This window comes from Protobothrops mucrosquamatus, unplaced genomic scaffold (assembly GCF_001527695.2).
Source record: "Protobothrops mucrosquamatus isolate PMUCROS unplaced genomic scaffold, P.Mucros_1.0 scaffold_8, whole genome shotgun sequence".
Taxonomy (NCBI): domain Eukaryota; kingdom Metazoa; phylum Chordata; class Lepidosauria; order Squamata; family Viperidae; genus Protobothrops; species Protobothrops mucrosquamatus.
Genome location: NW_015386084.1, coordinates 79,024 through 97,693, shown reverse-complemented (window position 1 = coordinate 97,693; position 18,670 = coordinate 79,024). Strand labels below are relative to the sequence as shown.

At 43.2% G+C, this 18,670-nt stretch overlaps 2 protein-coding genes across 2 annotated transcripts in view; one reads left to right on the top strand and one right to left on the bottom strand.

The window, feature by feature from the left end:
- AP4E1 (adaptor related protein complex 4 subunit epsilon 1) overlaps window positions 1-1,975 on the top strand; it is a 22,343-nt gene extending 20,368 nt beyond the window's left edge. The window contains exons 20-21 of the mRNA XM_015817346.1: window positions 32-189; window positions 1,042-1,975. Coding sequence (XP_015672832.1) covers window positions 32-189; window positions 1,042-1,202 — 319 coding nt within the window. The 3' untranslated portion in view covers window positions 1,203-1,975. The remainder of the gene's footprint in view (window positions 1-31; window positions 190-1,041) is intronic.
- Window positions 1,976-7,442: 5,467 nt separating this feature from the next.
- TNFAIP8L3 (TNF alpha induced protein 8 like 3) lies at window positions 7,443-8,012 on the bottom strand. The gene has a single exon (XM_015817571.1). The coding sequence runs from the start codon at window positions 7,941-7,943 to the stop codon at window positions 7,443-7,445; it is 501 nt and encodes a 166-aa protein (XP_015673057.1). The 5' UTR covers window positions 7,944-8,012.
- Between the last annotated feature and the right edge of the window lie 10,658 nt (window positions 8,013-18,670).

Here is an 18,670-nt window from a genome sequence, read left to right as displayed (position 1 = left end):
CTTATTTTTTTTTCTTCATTTCTATCGGCAGACCAATGAAGATGAGCACGGATGAATATGGAAAACTGTGGCTCTCCATTTCAAATGAAGTCAAACAAAATCTAATGGTGGCACCATCTCAAGGTACCCTGTCCATGATGCTAGACATCCTTCAGCAAAAATTGAAGCTACATATTGTTGATATCATAGGTACGTAACTTAAAATTGTTTCAGATTCATGACATATACGATCCTGAAATTCTGGGTTAGTGCCAGTAGCTTAAACCACATTTCCCCAAAATTGGAATGACTTGGCTGTTAACTGAGGTGAAGCTACTTCTCTGAAGCAATTGGAAACCATTTGGGTTTTTCTCAGAAATTTGGATCGCCTTTCAGAGTTTCAAGAACATGGAGATACCGGCAGGATGTCTGTAGTTATTTTCCACTTCCCCCAAATTCTCAGGGTTGGGAAAATGTTCAATAATTGTGCGTGTCTCTCCCTTTTCTACATCCAAACTGAAATCCCAGGGAGTGGCAGTTGAACAGGAACCAGAACCAGCTATTTCCTCAGACATTAGAGAAAAGAAAAGGGTATTTGGGGAAATGAGTATTTTAACCAGCCTCAACTAGCGTAATATTGTAGCTAGGATCCAAAAAAAACAAAACAAAAATTGCACAATCCCCCCCCCACTTTGAGGCAGAAAGTTGTTGGAAATTCCCATAGACAATCTGTGACATTTTCTCTTTGAATAATAAACCCACATGTGTCACAGTGGTTGTGCCTTAAAAGGACACGGTGTAGGAGAAGAGCGGGCAGAGATGGGGTGGAGTTAAGCACACCATCAGCTTAGAATTGTTATGTGGCCACAAACAGTTTTAAGTCCAAGTCCTGTCGAATTCTGTTGACTGTTATCCAGTGCCAATTTAATACTAAATTTTAATTGCCTAGATTCTTGTATATAGACTTGAGGGATAAATCTTTTGAACTGCAATTTCATGTGCGGTCCTGATCCTTTGTGCCTGAGACCTGGATATTAAGAACTTTCCAAATGCCTCTTTTAGGAAATGAGGGAATAGCCACTTGTCGACTGCTTCCATCAACCCCGTGTCTTCTCCACTGCCGGCTCCATGCTGGAAAATTAGCCTTGTGGTTCAGATCACCTTGCTCTGCTCTACCAGACTGTTTACTTTATCAATGTCAGAAGGTGATGGAAGAATCCTGAAAACCACACGGTCTCCTTTTTGGACTGATAGGAAGGAAGGGTGTGGTTGTGCCTAGGGGTTTACCACACCCAACTTCTGTTCTACATGGAGTGGAGATGTGCCTTGGCATTAGCGTGGCACTCCTTCCAGTGGGAGGAGAAAACCCATCACGATCAGCCTGACGTTGACAAGGCAATAAGGTACGGGTAGCTGAACGAGACATGTTATGCAAGGCACGTATTTTCTATTAATGTATTTGTATAACTCACAGGGGACTAGTAGTAGGATCAGTTACTTGAATTACTCAATCACTACGCTCCCTAGTGCAGAGAAGGGTCTTAACTTCTGTTTACTTTTCTGAAGCGCTTGAAGTGGCTTCTTAAGCACTTACAAGAAACAACCTGCGGATCACGAAAATGCAGGGATAACCCTCAGTTCATCAATGCATCATGGCTGGGTCATGGCACGGTGAAAAGCTCTTGGCTTGGCACCAGTCACCGTTGACTGTACCTCAACAGAGACATCGGAATTGGGCGGTCTGTCTTCAGTGTTTTGATCATATGGATATATAGTAGGATGACTAGGTTTTTTTTGTGTGTATGTGTGTGTGTGTGTGTGAGAGAGAGAGAGATCAAGGAAGTACCTTTTGCAAAGACAGCTTGAGATGGGCGGTGTGATTCTAGGTGTGCAATACAGAGTTTCTACAATTTCTGCGCGAACTTCCAGATCTTTTGACTTGGTGAGCTGTTCCCTCCTCATCGTCCTACTACCTTTGGCCATGTGAAAATGTAAATGAATTTTTTTTTAATAAATAAATAACTTAAGGTGGCGAACATATTTAATATTCCTTCCTCCTTCTGTTTTCTCTACAAGAACAACCCTGCGAGTTGGGTTGGGCCAAGAGAAAGAGTGACTGGCCCAAAGTCACCCAGTTGGCTAAGGCGGGACTAGAACTCACCCTCTGACTCACCCTCACCCAGCTGACTTTCATGCATAAAGCAGGACTAGAACTCACAGTCTCCTGGTTTCTAGCCTGATGTCTTTAAAGTGTACGCAGCCAAGTATTGATCTAATAGTATCTTTTTAGTAACTTTCTTGATCAGTGGGGAAGATAAATAGAAACACAGCCAGTGTTTCAATACCTTAGCCCAGTGTTTCTCAACCTGGCCAACTTTTAAGATGGGTTGCACTTTAATTCCCATAATTCCCCAGCCAGCAATGTTGACTTGAAGACCCTATATCTTCTAGTTGCAAAACTTGAGGAACACTAGGTGTATAGGTTTGGTTTCCCCCCCTCTTAACTTATGCCAGTGGTGGCGAACCTTTTAGAGACCGAGTGCCCAAACCCCCCGTCCCCCGCCACAGTGTCCCTGCCCCGCGGCCACCCACTGCCTCCATGGCCTGCTGCAGATCGCCCAGGTGGCCCAGCAGCACCATGGTGGCCATGCCCCGCAGCATCATCTGCACGTGATGGGGTGTGAGGGCGGAGTCTTGTCCCCGCTGCCCAGCTGCCATGTCCTTGGCTGCGCTGTTCCGCGTGGGCCGCATCTGGGGGTGACTCTCCTGCAGGGGGGCTGCTGGTGAGGAAGGGGCTGCAGGGGGAGGCAGGGCTGGGGCAACGGCGCACGTGCCCAGAGAGAGGGCTCTGAGTGCCGCCTCTGGCACGCGTGCCATAGGTTCACCACCACTGTCTTATGCCATTAACTTCTTACCATTTCTTAGTTCCGGTAGCTTGTTCTGAAAATGACGGATATGTACATGTAGGTGTAATTAGTGGATAGAAGAAGGCTGCGTTGCTAAGTAGATTGCAAGGCATCAAGAGAGAAAATAGAGACATCCTTTGTGAACGGCACACAGTTCTGATTGTAAAACATCAGCTCTTTCAAAGTTCGCCCATCTTCTTACTTCAGAAAGTACAATGCAATTAACTAACAAAAGGGGTTGAATTTTGGTTTTTTTTCTTCCTGATTTTTCAGGAATGACAATGCACTAAAGAAATGTATTAAATCAGAGTTCTCTAACCCTGGCAACTTTAGGACATGTGGTCTTCAACTCTGGCTGGCTGGGGAATTCTGGGAGTTGAAGTCCACAAGTCTTAAAGTTGGCAAGATGGGAGACCCCTGTATCAAATTATCTACAGAGACTGTTGTACGATCGTATTTACTATATGCCTTACAGATTAAAAATAAGAAGAGGTTGGAAAAAATACATTGGAAATATTATTTCTATATGACAGTTCATGGTATATTATAGGACTTATCCTAACAGTTTAGGAAAGCTATAATTTCAAGTCTATGCAGTTTTTAACCACTGTCATCAAATGAGGCTTAAGTGGGGAGCTTCTGGCCTTCCAGATCTTACTCAGCTACAACTCTTAGCATTCTTCGCTACTATTTGCAGTTGTAGCCGAGCCATATTTGGAGGCTGAGAAGCTCACTACCCATCTCTTTATAACAAAGATTCATCCATCTGCACACTGCAGATCCTGTTGTCCATTTTTTCCCCAAATGCTTATTGTCCTACTTCTGTCAAGTATCTAGATCTTAACACAGCTTGGTGGGACTTACTGGGTTTTCCTTAATTGTACCCCATCTACTTTTTATTTTCAAACTGTTTGCAGAAATGGTTTCTTTCTGTTCTTATTACCACGTAACTTAAACCAATTGCAATGTAATAAATTATCCTGCTGCACCAAACAATTGTTGTGCATCGGTCACTGGGCCATTTATAATACCAAAGGACTGTTGTGTAATGCAAAACCTAGGCATGCTGCAATGAGCATTATATGCTACCCAACTGGCCTAAACTTGCAGTGCCTGTATCTACTGAAGAGGGCCATAAGGAATAATCAAAATATCTCAGCTTGGAAAACAAAGCATCAAAGTCTTATTAGTTATATCATTCCCAATGACTAGGTGTGACAGAGTGAGGATCTTTGTCCTTCGATAAAATGCAATGCTGTATCCTACATCATTCTAACCATGATTCGAATAGGGTCATAATTTCTCCAGATGTCCAAAAACCACCTGGAGGCCTGGTGACTCAGAGGGTTAAAAGATACCAGCGGTTTGAGTCTGCTCCAGCGGTTTGAGTCCTAGCAGCGCGTGATGGAGTGAGCTCCCGTCACTTGCCTCAGCTCCTGCCATTCGAAAGCATGTACATACAAGTAGATAAATAGGTACCACTTCAGTGGGAAGGGAACAGTGCTCCATGTTTCACCGGACACTCTGTGCTGTGGTATGATGTCATGCTTGGCCATATGACCGCGGAAACATCTTCAGACAGTGTTGCTTCAAAGGCTTGGAAACGGAGATGAGCCCTCCTCTAAAGTTGGATGCAACTAGTGGAGTAAAACCCATAAGGACTCCCTACCAGAAATCGCATAGCAGTCACAGTCCCGTTGTTTCTGGAAGGCATCAAACAGCAGAAGATAGATGTGAACGAGAGGGATTAAAGTTACAACAACCACAAACAGAACCCCAGAGGAGAGACATCCTTTCATCACAAATCATTTAATGCATAATTTATGGTAAGGAAACACTATGTCTGACTCAAAACACTATAGATGTTGTGGAACCGATGGTTTTACATGGTAACCCCACCAATATAAAAGTAAACACATTGAACATACAGTGTAGAACCAGTCTGGGAAATTACATAAATACTCCTCCATATGTTTAAGGCTACTCAAGTCTCATATAAATATAAACGGCAAGACATTTGACTCCTTAAAAAAAATAGTCCCAAGTTGGAATACCAATATGTGCAAGAGGTAACACGCCCGCCTGGCTGAAAATAATTGGATGGGTCTGGCCACAGTGAGTAACTTAAAGCATTTGGCTCAACAGTTAATAGATATGGATAACTGGGCAATTTCCAGAGGCTTGTACATTCAAAAAATATGATGCTAACTTTCCATTTGATAAAGACAAACTCTTTACTAGTCTGAAACAAGGCAGAATTAGACTCAGTTTTCAATGAGGTTGGTTATTAAATTGTGCTTTAAGCTATCTTGTGTCCTATGTGGGTATAATGGCTACATTGACACAAAGGATTAAGCCAGCATTATGCAAAAACATGTTTTACCAAGAACAGATACGGCAACCTGATTAACTCCTGTTTAAGTCACTTTCTGTAAGATGAAGCAGTTAAATGGGCTGCTGTCATCATGCAATTACAGTATTCGCTGTCATGAATAATGTAACTGCACGAAATTGCATTTCCTGCAATTACACAATATTCACACCTGGTGTCGTGCAATTAACAGTATTCACCAGGTGAAATGGGAAAGCAGGTAGTCCTCGACTTACGACAGTTCATTTAGTGACCGTTCAAAGTTACAACGGCACTGAAAAAAGGGACTTGTGATCATTCTTCACAGTGATCGAAATTCAGATGCTTGGCAGCTGGTTTGTATTTATGACGGTTGCTGTGTGTGTGTGTCTTGTGATCCCCTTTGGTGACCCTGTGACAAGCAAAGTCAGTGAGGAAGCCAGATTCACTTAACAACCGGGGTTTAGTAACTTACCCATTGCAGTGATTCACTTAACAACTATGGCAAGAAAAGATGTAAAATGGGGCAAAACTCACTTAACAAAAGAAAATTTGGACTCCAATTGTGGTCGTTAAGTTGAGGACTACCTGTATAACCTCTCGTTTGTACGACACGGCCTTGTAGGCTTAACTCACAATTGCTACTCTGCAAATACTCTGCATTTCCTTTTGCTAGAAACGTACTTATTTGCAGGCCAGACCCACTGAGCTTTAATAGATTAATTTGGGAGTCATCAACAAGATTGAAAAATCCCCATGTATGTTGTCCTAGAGCAGGGGTAGGCAATCTTGGCTCTTTTATGACTCGTGGACTTCAACTCCCAGAATTCCTGAGTCAGCTATGCTGGGGAGAAAGGGAGAGTGAGTCATGCTGACTCAGGAATTCTGGGAACTGAAGTCCATGAGTCATAAAAGAGCCAAGGTTGCCTACCCGTCCTAGAGAGTAACATTTCTAACAAGGGACCACCGTTCTTTTGATGCTCTTTCAAATAATTTGCTATCAGCTCTTGACTAAACATTTTGCTATACAGTCGTGTCAACTTCCTGAACGGAAATTGTGAATCACATAAGCCATCAGACCAGAATGATGTACTTTTTGGGAGGAGGGGAGGTTCATTTAAAAAAAAAATAGGAAAACTTAAGCAAATATATCTCCAAGGAGATGGTAAAAGAATTCCTTGCGTTGGTTCCTCGGGATAACATGGGCATTACCAAGTATATTTTTGGCATAGCATGGATGTGGTTTGGCTTGGCCCGTTTCTTTCAGCAGATGCCTTCTGCTGCTCTTCTCTCTGGTCTCCCTTTCATTCTCCTGTATACCACCCAAAGTGTCTACTGCTCATCAATTGTCCGTTCTTCCCCTGGCGACTCTCCCAAATGAGCAATCCTTCTGATGGAAAACATGGGATGATGGAAGGCTGCAGGGAGATCCACCATACCTGGAGCCTCTGCTCCATTTCAGAGCATCCCCTGTTGCAGCTGAACACGATAAGATCTCTGAAAGGGCCTCCTTGGCCCAGTGTCCGTTTCAAACTTTCTCTGCTCTAGAACCGAATTTTGTTCACTTTGGTACTACCTGCAGCAATGTGCGAGGACTTTACGGAATGAACCTTTTTTAATAGCTCCTCTTTTAGAGTCTTTGGAGTCTTAATCACCCTTCATTAAGAGAGTCGTGCCAACTTTTCCATTATTTTCAGCGGAAACACTATACCCTTTAAAAGGAAACTTGAGTTTTGTCCCCGTTTCTTGCATCAAAGAGTTTCCCCTCATTTTTCAGTTTGGATTGTGTGGTTTTTCTTTTAAAACAAAGCTTGGCGCTCGCTTTTCCATGTTAAGGTTTTTTTCTGCAATGAAAATGTGGGTCGTTTTACTTGCTCTCTGAAATGGATCTTCGGGTTTATTTTTGCAGCGCTAAATTCCAATTACGGGAAAAAAAAGCCTTGCACAATTTCTTTTGCATTGTAAATATCATTCTCTGTGCGAAAATGTTCTTTTTATTTGCAGGGTGAAGTACATCTCACTTCTGATGGCTTTTCATTACAAACAGAAAGTCACATGTTCCAGAATAAAAGTAGTTTGTTGCCAAGATATTTTGTCTGGGGGGTGGGTGGGTTATAAAACAGAAGCAGGCTCTTATATTCCTTTCCCAACTCTGTTTTGCCTCTCTTAATTTGATCTGTTCTTTAAAAGTTTTGGAAAGTTGAGTTTCAGAGGATCTTCTCGTCAAGTAGTTTGTTGATCCCATCGCAAATCTTTTTGAGGTGGGGGCGGCCTTCACCATCCAGGTTGTAGAGAGACGTGAGGAATTCAACGGCTGCAAAGTGATCAAAGACATGGTTGATCCGTGCGTGAGACCTGGCTGTCAGGTGCCGCTCTACAAGTTCGTGGACGAGATCCTTGCACTCGTTCAACAGTCCCGAAAGAACATTCTTATCAAAGGTGAAGTCCACTTCGTAAAAACTGACCAATGTCATGGCTGCCTGATTCAGCTTCTTGCGGAATTTCTCAACGATCTCCAGCTCGTCCGCATTGAATTGGTTGTTTCGGTAGAGAATCCCAATCTTGATGGCGACTTTGATCAAGTCTTTCATAATTTTGTGGGCTTCTTTCTTGCTTTTCATGTGCTCGATGGTCACTTTGTACAGCTCGTCGAAGATTTCGCTGCTGGTGTCGTCAATCAGCATGTTGGCCATCGTCTTGCTTGCCATCTTGCTCAAAATCTTCTTCTGGGCTTGCAGAGCGAGACTCTTGGAACTAAAGTGATCAGGACCTAAAGGACACCACACGGCAACAAGAAGATAAACAGGAAAGTAGACAAAGGGAAAGAGAGAATTAATTGCAAGTCGTTTGTAATAAATCTCATAATTTAACATAAGCGCTGTCACCGTTACTTCATTTTTGTTTTTAACCTAGGAAAAGAAAGCTATTCAGCGACCAAATAATACCAAATATTCATTTCAACATTTTTCATATTCTGTCAGATAAAAATATAATCTCATAATGTTGTAGGACAGTGATGGCGAACCTTTTAGAGACCGAGTGCCCAAAAACTGCCCCCCACCCCTGTCCCTGCTCCGCCCTGCCTGCTGGGCCACCCACCACCTCCACGGCCCGCCACAGATCACCCAGGCAGCCCAGCAGCGCCATGGTGGCCACGTCTTCCGCCTGCGCCCTGCAGCATCATCTGCGTGCAATGGGGCACAAGAGCGAAATCTTGTCCCCGCTGCCCGGCTACCATGTCCTTGGCTGCGCTGCTTCGCTTGGCCTGCGCCCGGGGGCAACTCTTTTCCGGGGGGGGCTGCTGGTGAGGAGGGGCCATGGAACGACGGTGCATGTGCCCACAAAGAGGGCTCCGAGTGCCGCCTCTGGCACATGTTCCATAGGTTCGCCACCACTGTTGTAGGAGATTTATTGCTCAAGCCTATACCCAAGAATCTAGTCAACTAAAGTTCAGTACTAAATTGGCGCCAGATAAGGGTCAATGGGATTCATGAGAGGTTGGACTTGAACCATTTGTGGGAACGTAAGGATTCTAAACTGATGACGCGCTTAACTCCACCCCCCATCTACCTCTGCCTGCTCTTCTCTCAGAAATGTGGATGGACAGAAAGAAAGTGCCCTTTGGCCATTGTTCATATGCACGTTAGAAGGTGCATATACCTTATCATTTGAGAATCTGGAACAGCCAATAAAGGCTTAAAACGTTCAGCGAATGCTTGCAACCGAGCTATTTTGTAAAACATTTGCTGCTTATTCTCGCTCCCTTTTCCATGGCAATCAGAAGCCACCAATAATCCATATATGGGCAGAAATGCAAACCCAACTGGTTGTACTTGACTAACCTTGTGTGGAATTGAGGGGGAAGCGCACAGAGGCTTTTGAAGCCATATGGTGCCCCCCACCCCTTTTTAGAAAAGCAGGATAAATAGTAGGCGGTGAGAATTGGTTAAGCAAAGCCAGTGAAAGCTGTCAGATTTTTTTTGCTATATCCAAGTTGCTTCAAAGACATTTTAGTCACTGGGAGACACTGTTGCTTTGTGCTCAGTGGCAGGGAGTCCCATTTCCCTACTGGGAAAAATACCAAAAGCCACAAAATCAGGCAAAGGAGGGGGTTTAAAATTCAAAGAATAGATATTTAATGGCATTACTCTTCAATGGTGTTACTCTTTATTTGAGGTGCCTTTGTGTCCTTCAGGGTTGTGGCCTTCAAGCTGACGATCTGGACCCCGAGCAGCATTTGTGTTTGTAACCCACCTGCAAAATTATATCCCTTAAGTTCATTTTGTTTTTAAAATCTCCCTTTTAAAAGTGGATTTATGCTGGCGATTTCTTGAAGCTTCTTAAAGGGAAACGAAAACACAAAACAAAAGAAAGTTGATAAGTTTCTTTTAGCTTTCGTCCAGCTGTGAAACTGTTTACGGAATTCAAATGGGCCATTTTTGAGTTTTGCAATTTACTGCCTAAGACCTCTAAAGTAGCCCACTATTTATTTGAATGAATATCTATTTAAATTATGGGGGGGGGGAGAGGGGTTAGCAGGCCAGTGGGGGCAGACAGGCGCAGCTGATCCTCCTCAGCACATTTTCAATATTCTAAATAATTGGGGAAATTACTGAAGCCATAAAATTAAGAATAGAAATGATGAGTAAGTGGGGTGTTTCAACCGCCAATGAACATCTGCATTCATTTTGAGAGGGGTCAGGATTCTTCCCACCCACCCCCAATGTGCCTTACCCTTTTTCTTCATGTTCTGAGAACTAGCTTGCCAATGATGGTCACTCTTGAGTTCAGGCCAGTGGCCGGTTTGTTAGAGAAAAACAGACTGGAATGGTAATAATTCAGTTAATAAGCACTCGGTGAGAAAACCAGAGTTTAGATAGTGGGTGTAAGAGATGACCAGCTGGAGGGCAGGGTCAAAGGCGTCAGCAGTTTGGAGTCTGTGTGTTCCCACAAGAGACCGAGGGCCAGGCCCTTGTGAATTCTGTTGACTCTTATCTAGGACCAATTTGGCTTGACCGTTAGATCAGATTTTTGTGTATAGACAGCATGAAACAAACTTCTAGTGCTTTGAACTGCCCTGTTCAACTTCAACAGAAGACGACGTTTGTAGCCTGCAGTTGAACTGAGGGGTCCTTGGTGCTCTCTGAGCTTGGTAATTTTCTTGCAGATGTTTCATTACCTGACTAGGTAATGTCATCAGTGATAGGGATGTTACTTAGTCAGGCAATGCTATGTCTGCAAGCCAACAACCAAGCTCAGAGAGCATCCAGGACCCCACAGTTGAACCATGAGCTTACACATATTCTCTTCTGTTGAAACTTGGAAATTCACCTAGAACTGGAACACGAGACATCTCTTTATCTGGTACCACCAACTAGGACCTGCCTTAATTACATAAAGACTGGATTTGCTCACCTATGGCTAGATCAGATCCCACTTACCACCAGGATTTATACAATATGTTAAGCATACTTAGTTTTAACGTTCGTCATTACTTTTCCTAGGGTTGAATTATCCTAGTGGGTACACCCTGCTTATTTCATAAGTTAATATTTTAATGCTTTGTGCAAAGCCAGAACATTGTTTAATTGAGTAACCAAATTAAGGCTTTTCCTAATGTGACCCCCTGTGGGGGTCAATATATTTCAACTCTGCATCTGTGTGAACTTTAAATCAATGGATCAGAAAGAGCAGAGAATACTCAGGGCTATTATTGATACAAGCACTGAGACTATAATTACAGATAGGAGAGAAAGGATACAAAACGTTCTTTAAACGGAACCTTCTTAAAATATTTTCTTCGCCCTTCCCATATCATAAATGCAGACTATGTGAGCATCTGTGAGATTCCCAAAATATTTTATCTCCAGATGGCCGAATAAAGTGTACAAATTGTTACAGGGATTTTTTTCCCCCATATGGGGTGGTTCAGCTATGTTATTTGCATGTAAATATGGTTCCCATTCAACACAGGCACTACATGCATGCAGTTATACAAGGCTCAAAGCAAAATTTTGGTATTTGCTTCAAGAGGCAAGAAAAATTAAACTTGAACCTTCGCTACTAAATGCTGCAGCTGAATTAATAAAGACTACTAAACTTACAACCATTGCAACAAACCATGGTTACATGATCAAAATTCGGGCACTTGGCATGTATTTACAACGAGGGCATGTGATCACCATTTACAACCTTCTCAGCAAGCCAAATCAATGGAGGAAGCCAGATTCGCTGAACGTCCATGTGACTTGCTTAACAACTGCAGTGATTTGCTTAACAGCGGCAGCAAAAACATAAAATTGGTTATGGTTCATTTAACGACCACCTTACTTTAGCAATTCTTCATTGTAACTGTGGTATGCGGTTGCCAAAAAAGCCAACACAGTGCTAGGCTGCATTAACAGACGGTAGAATCAAGATCACATGAAGTGTTAATACCACTTTATATAACGTCTTGGTAAGTCCACACTTGGAATACGGCATCCGGTTTTGGTCACCGCGATGTAAAAAAGATGCTGAGACTTTAGAAAGAGTGCAGAGAAGAGCAACAAAGGTGATTAGGGGACTGGAGGCTAAAGCATACAAGGGACGGTTGCTGGAATTGGGTCTGTCTAGTTTAATGAAGAGAAGGACGAGGGGGGACATGATAGCAGCGTTCCAGTATCTGAGGGGCTGCCCCAAAGAAGAGGGAGTCAAGCTATACTCCAAAGTGCCTGAAGGCAAGACAAGAAGCAACAATGGAAACTAATCAAGGAGAGAAGCAACCTGGAATTAAGGAAAAACTTCCTGACAGTTAGAACAATTCACCAGTGGAACCACCTGCCTCCAGAAGCGGTGAATGCTCCAACACTGGAAGTTTTTAAGAAGAGACTGGACAGCCATTTGTCCAAAATGGTTTAGGGTTTCCTGCCTGAGCAGGGGGTTGGACTAGATGACCTCCAAGGTCCCTTCCAACTCTGTTATTCTATTCTATTCTATTCTATTCTATTCTATTCTATTCTATTCTTCCATTCCACTCCATTCCATATTTTCTATTCTGTTCTGTTCGATTCTATTCTGTTCTGTTCGATTCTATTCTGTTCAATTCTATTCATAAGTGGAGGACTGCCTGTACTTAAGATAAACTTTGAAGGAATAAAGCTGCACTCCTCACTTTTTGCCAGGAATTACCGTCACAGTGACTTGGTTAACTGAAAATGCTCTGCCCTTGGCTCAAAGCAATTTGGTTTAACAAGCTGAATCTTGTACTTTGCAAATATATTTAAATAATTTCTAACAGTGCAATAACTCACTGTTGATACGGGGTGTAAACAAATGTCGAGAAGAAATATGTTCATGAAAAAAATCAGCTAAGCGTAATAATTCTAGTTAGAATAAATACTTTAAATCCTCTGGGTGTAGCGAACAGGGAGGTGAAGCAATGCTTTGGCTTAGACTAATCACGCCGCTCTTGAGAGTGTGCATGAAATAAAGCTCTCGGGGTATAGTAAGTGTGAAATACAGTTTACAACTCTGGGTTCAAGGGCTGGCTCGCTTAGAAAACTGGGTTCATGATCATGCTAAGGCAGATGTTTAAAATCATGGTTTAACACACTGGAATGCTTGCATTCACTCAGAACATTTGAAGCTCAAATCCAACGGCTGCGGCTAAGCATGTTGCTGGAAACTCATCAGAGCAATAATTGTAAACTCATGTTTAATTGGAACTAAAGCTGATTAATGTTGTTGGGACTAATTTTGAATAAGAAAGCAGTCATCAAGCATGCCCCCCTAATTCTCTCATCAGCATTCATGGCATGGTATGGGTTGTTAGTCAGCCTGAGTTTAACGCTTTATATTTCTCTTTGACTATTGTTTAAAAATAGCCCTGTGTTTGTTACTTAGGGATGGAAATAGATCTGAATAGAAATGGGGATGAGCCACGAGCATTGTTCACTCATAATGCTAAAATCTAAAGTCTGATCTGCTGTGTGATTTTTTGTCTCCGGCAATTCTAATTGCCACCCCAAACTTGTCAAACACCTACTAAGCTAAGCCAATTGAGGCTGGAAGCTGTGGATATTTACACACAAGGAAGCCCCTTTAGAAGACTGAAGGCTAGGATATTTAGGAAGAAAGGAACAGTGGCTGGAATTGGGTATGTCTAGTTTAACGAAGAGAAGGACAGGGAAGGGGGACATGATAGCAGTGTTCCAATATCTCAGGGGCTGCCCCAAAGAAGAGGGAGTCAAGCTATTCTCCAAAGCAACTGAAGGCAGGACAAGAAGCAACGGATGGAAACTAATCAAGCAACCTAGAACTAAGGAGAAACTTCCTGACAGTTAGAACAATTAACCAGTGGAACAACCTGCCTCCAGAAGCGGTGAATGCTCCAATACTGGAAGTTTTTAAGAAGAGACTGGACAGCCATTTGTCCAAAATGATGTAGGGTTTCCTGCCTAAGCAGGGGGTTGGACTCGATGACCTCCAAGGTCCCTTCCAACTTTATTATTATTATTATTATTATTATTATTATTATTATTATTATTATTATTATTATTATTATTATTATTATTAAACCACTGGCAAACCACTTCTATATGGTGGCCAAGAAAATGACATGGTTCGTGAAGTCAACGAAGTCCTATCAAATGAATTGGGAAAAATTGAAGGCAACAGGAGAAAGGGACAGTAAAGGATGAGATGATTAGATAGTGTCATCAACACAATGGACATGAATTTGGGCAAACTCTGAGAAACAGTGGAGGACAGGAAGCCCTGGCGTGCTATGGTCCATGGGGTTGCAAAGAGTCACACATAACTTAGTGACTGAACAGCAAGAACAACAAAAATCAAACAAATACAAAAGTCCATAGCATCAACCAGCAAGTTCCTTCCCAAGACTGCTCTACACACGGATTGACTTGCGAGGGTCACTCGTCACGCAAATCCAAAATACTTTTAACGTGGTTGGTTCAACACACTGCCTGGTCCTGGTTTGCAGACATTAACCCACCCTGGATGGATTCACACATGTTGCTAAATCCCAGACACAAAAGCTGCAGGACTTTCTTACGCTCTCTCCATCCTGTGGCTTTGATTCCAGATGGGTGAAATGTCTTGAAGAACCCAAATATCTGCCTGCCGATCCTCTTAAAAACATAGTCTGACTCCAAATGTTCTTTCTGTTCATTGCAGTATTCTTTTCTACAAAGACCCACCTGTTGTTCCAGAATCTCAACCATCTCAAGTGAGGTCCCAGTGAGAATTCATGGCACTCCTTGCCCTAAGATCCTTCGCCTTTTAAGGCATGGAAACTATTTTTGTGACCCTTTAGCGTTAAAGAGGAACCACAAGGGGCCATTCCTTCACAATCCTGGGGGGGGGGGGAATCTTTGGACATGTCTGATATGTTGGCGGATGAAATATTTTTTTTAAAATAAAAAATATTTGGAAAAAGTAATGCGGATCTCAAAAAAAATGCTTACATTCCCCTCTCCTGCCATATAAGGAATCTACGCCACTTCAGAAACTCATTTAGGCCAAATTCAACCAATTAATAAATCAGACTGTTGTGTTTTCAGACTTCCAGATGGTAAAATCGCCACCTTTTATGGGCACAGATGAACTTTTAGCAGAGAACTAACCAACAGCATCCGTAAGTCATGTTTCCATCACAGTTTGAAGTGTTCCTCTAGAGCAGAGGTCCCCAACCTTTTGGGCACCAGGGACCGGTTCCGTGGAGAGAGATTTTTCCGTGGACTGGAGGGTGCGTGGCTTTATATGCTGCCTGCATCCCGCGGATGGGGCTTTGCTTGTTTGTGCAGACCGGTTGCTGGCATGCTGCGGCCCGGTACTGGTCCATGGACTGGGAATTCTAGAGAATCCAAATTTAATGGGCACCCTGCTAATCTCCTAATGACATCATTAGATTAATGCTAGTGAGATCCAGCTTCAAATCCACTTCAGTTGTGGAAGCTTGCTCAATAGTTTTGAGCCAAGTTTGTCCAACCAATAGCTACTGCAGGAATTTTGGGAGAATAACTAGAGGAGGAAGTAGCATATAGGTAATCCTCAATTTATGACTGACTGCTTAGAGACAGTTCGAAATTACGCCAGACCCTCCAAAAGCTATTTACAAGCAGGTTCCAAAGTTCCAATGGTTGCCCCCCCCCATGATACACATACACACACAAACACACACACAAACATTACATAGCGCTGTAACTGCAAAGACAAGATGAAAAACTATGAAGAGCTTGGACAATGATTTATCCGGAATGGTATAGATCTCCTGTCACGGGCAGGGGGGCTGGACTAGAAGACCTCCAAGGTCCCTTCCAATCCTATGATTCTATGTTCTATGAGCCAGTTTGCTATAAGGGTTAAGGTGCTGGACTAGCAATCAGAAGACTATGAGTTCTAATCCTGCCTTAGTCGTGAAAGCGGGCTGGGTCCCTTTTGGCCAGCCCCCCCCTCTCCACTCAACCTACCTCACAGGGCTGTTGTTGCATCTGCTGCCTGGAGTTGCACAAAATAAAAGTGGCTAATAACCTAATCTATTTATTTGTCCGTGCTATTTATATCCTACCACGATCCTATACAGATTCTCAGGATATATAATGGATAGGGGACCAAAAAGAAAGCAAGACCAGTTAACACAAATTGATACTCATTTAGTTCCAGGAGTTGCAGGCTGTCCTTGCAACAGTTCGTTTAGGGACCATCCAAAGTTACAACGGCACCGAAACGACCGTTGCAGCAGCCCCCGTGGTCACGTGATCAAAATTCGGATGCTTGGGCAACCGGTTCATATTTACGACGGTTGCAGTGTCCCCTGGAGTCACGTGATCCCCTTTGGCAAACTAATCAGCAATGTCAGCGGGGAAAACCCAGATTCACTTAACGGAACTCCTGCAGGGATTCACTTAAATCACTGCGGCAAGAAAGGTCATAAAACAGGGCAAAACAAATGTCTCACTTAACAACATAAATCGGGGAAACAACTGTGGTCGTACGTTGAGGACTACCTGTATTCTTCCATTCTGCTGCTCTGGAGTTTTGAGTTTCACCCATTTTCCAGAGGGGCCCCTTCTGGCTTGCTGAACGCAAGCTATTGTGGTTTAGCGCATCACCATTCTCCAGTTCTGGGTATTTATTTATTTGCCAAGGGCCCTTCTTCCACAAACGGTTTCTGATTAGGTTTTTTTCCTCCAGGCAGAGGGAAGAAACAAATGTCGATGAAGCTTTCCTACTTTTCAGCCAAGGTTTCCAGATTGGCAGTTAGTAGGGGAAGCCAACGAGTGGGGGGNAAGCTTGCTCAATAGTTTTGAGCCAAGTTTGTCCAACCAATAGCTACTGCAGGAATTTTGGGAGAATAACTAGAGGAGGAAGTAGCATATAGGTAATCCTCAATTTATGACTGACTGCTTAGAGACAGTTCGAAATTACGCCAGACCCTCCAAAAGCTATTTACAAGCAGGTTCCAAAGTTCCAATGGTTGCCCCCCCCATGATACACATACACACACAAACACACACACAAACATTACATAGCGCTGTAACTGCAAAGACAAGATGAAAAACTATGAAGAGCTTGGACAATGATTTATCTGGAATGGTATAGATCTCCTGTCACGGGCAGGGGGGCTGGACTAGAAGACCTCCAAGGTCCCTTCCAATCCTATGATTCTATGTTCTATGAGCCAGTTTGCTATAAGGGTTAAGGTGCTGGACTAGCAACCAGAAGACTATGAGTTCTAATCCTGCCTTAGTCATGAAAGCGGGCTGGGTCCCTTTTGGCCAGCCCCCCCTCTCTCTCCACTCAACCTACCTCACAGGGCTGTTGTTGCGTCTGCTGCCTGGAATTGCACAAAATAAAAGTGGCTAATAACCTAATCTACTTATTTATCCGTGCTATTTATATCCTACCACGATCCTATACAGACGCTCAGGATATATAATGGATAGGGGACCAAAAAGAAAGCAAGACCAGTTAACACAAATTGATATTCATTCAGTTCCAGGAGTTGCAGGCTGTCCTTGCAACAGTTCGTTTAGGGACCGTCCAAAGTTACAATGGCACCGAAACGACCGTTGCAGCAGCCCCCGTGGTCACGTGATCAAAATTTGGATGCTTGGGCAACCGGTTCATATTTACGACGGTTGCAGTGTCCCCTGGAGTCACGTGATCCCCTTTGGCAACCTGATCAGCAATGTCAGCGGGGAAAACCCAGATTCACTTAACGGAACTCCTGCAGGGATTCACTTAAATCACTGCGGCAAGAAAGGTCGTAAAACGGGGCAAAACAAATGTCTCACTTAACAACATAAATCGGGGAAACAACTGTGGTCGAACGTTGAGGACTACCTGTATTCTTCCATTCCGCTGCTCTGGAACTTTGAGTTTCACCCATTTTCCAGAGGGGCCCCTTCTGGCTTGCTGAACGCAAGCTATTGTGGTTTAGCGCGTCACCATTCTCCAGTTCTGGGTATTTATTTATTTGCCAAGGGCCCTTCTTCCACAAACGGTTTCTGATTAGGTTTTTTCCTCCAGGCAGAGGGAAGAAACAAATGTCGATGAAGCTTTCCTACTTTTCAGCCAAGGTTTCCAGATTGGCAGTTAGTAGAGGAAGCCAACGAGGGGGGGGGGGGGAGAAAGGAGGGGGGGAATTTGCTGTGAAAGTATTGCACAAAAAAGCTGGCAACTAAACCCAGAGCTAGCTTTTCCGGGGTTCATTCATGCCTGTCCTTCCATTCATAAAATTTGGCAAGCAGACAACATCAGTTGCAATCAGGGCAGTGTCTACTCTATGCTTGCTGCGTAAAGGATAGCTGTGACCCAATATTTTTCTTGAATTAAACCCATCGTATATATATCTGGGTGTTTTTAACTATCATCTCCCCCCGGCTCCCCAGTAACATCAGAAGCAATCCAATTCTTTTCATATAAAAGTTGGAAGGTTCTCCTGGAAAGAATACAAACAAGCTCTAAACTCTTTCCTGGCCTGCTAATAAGGACCGTTCATAATAATATAAAAAGATTATTTCCTTGTTACTGTAAAGCTTGGATGTTCTTGGCAACAGCTTGCCAACTTGCCACATAGCTACTTCATAGCTGGCACTGTCTGTAAGAGCTGCTCAACAGGCAGAAATCCAACAGGCCCAGCTTTCCAGCACAGTGACTGAGTGAATCAAGACACATTTTGGGAACTGAAAGTCCACACCACTTAAAAGTTGCTGGGATTGTAAAACACTGTTCCATAACATTGCAAGGTATATGTGCAAAACTTTGTATTATTGATCAGTGCTTACGGGTTTTCAAATTCTGTGCTGGCGAATGTCATACTTTGGGTTTGATTCACACAATATACTAAGCCAAAGAGCTGCGATTAATGGGTTGTAGGCTATGGCCATCAAGTATGACACCTCTTCAACTTCATTGAGTGACTTCAAGG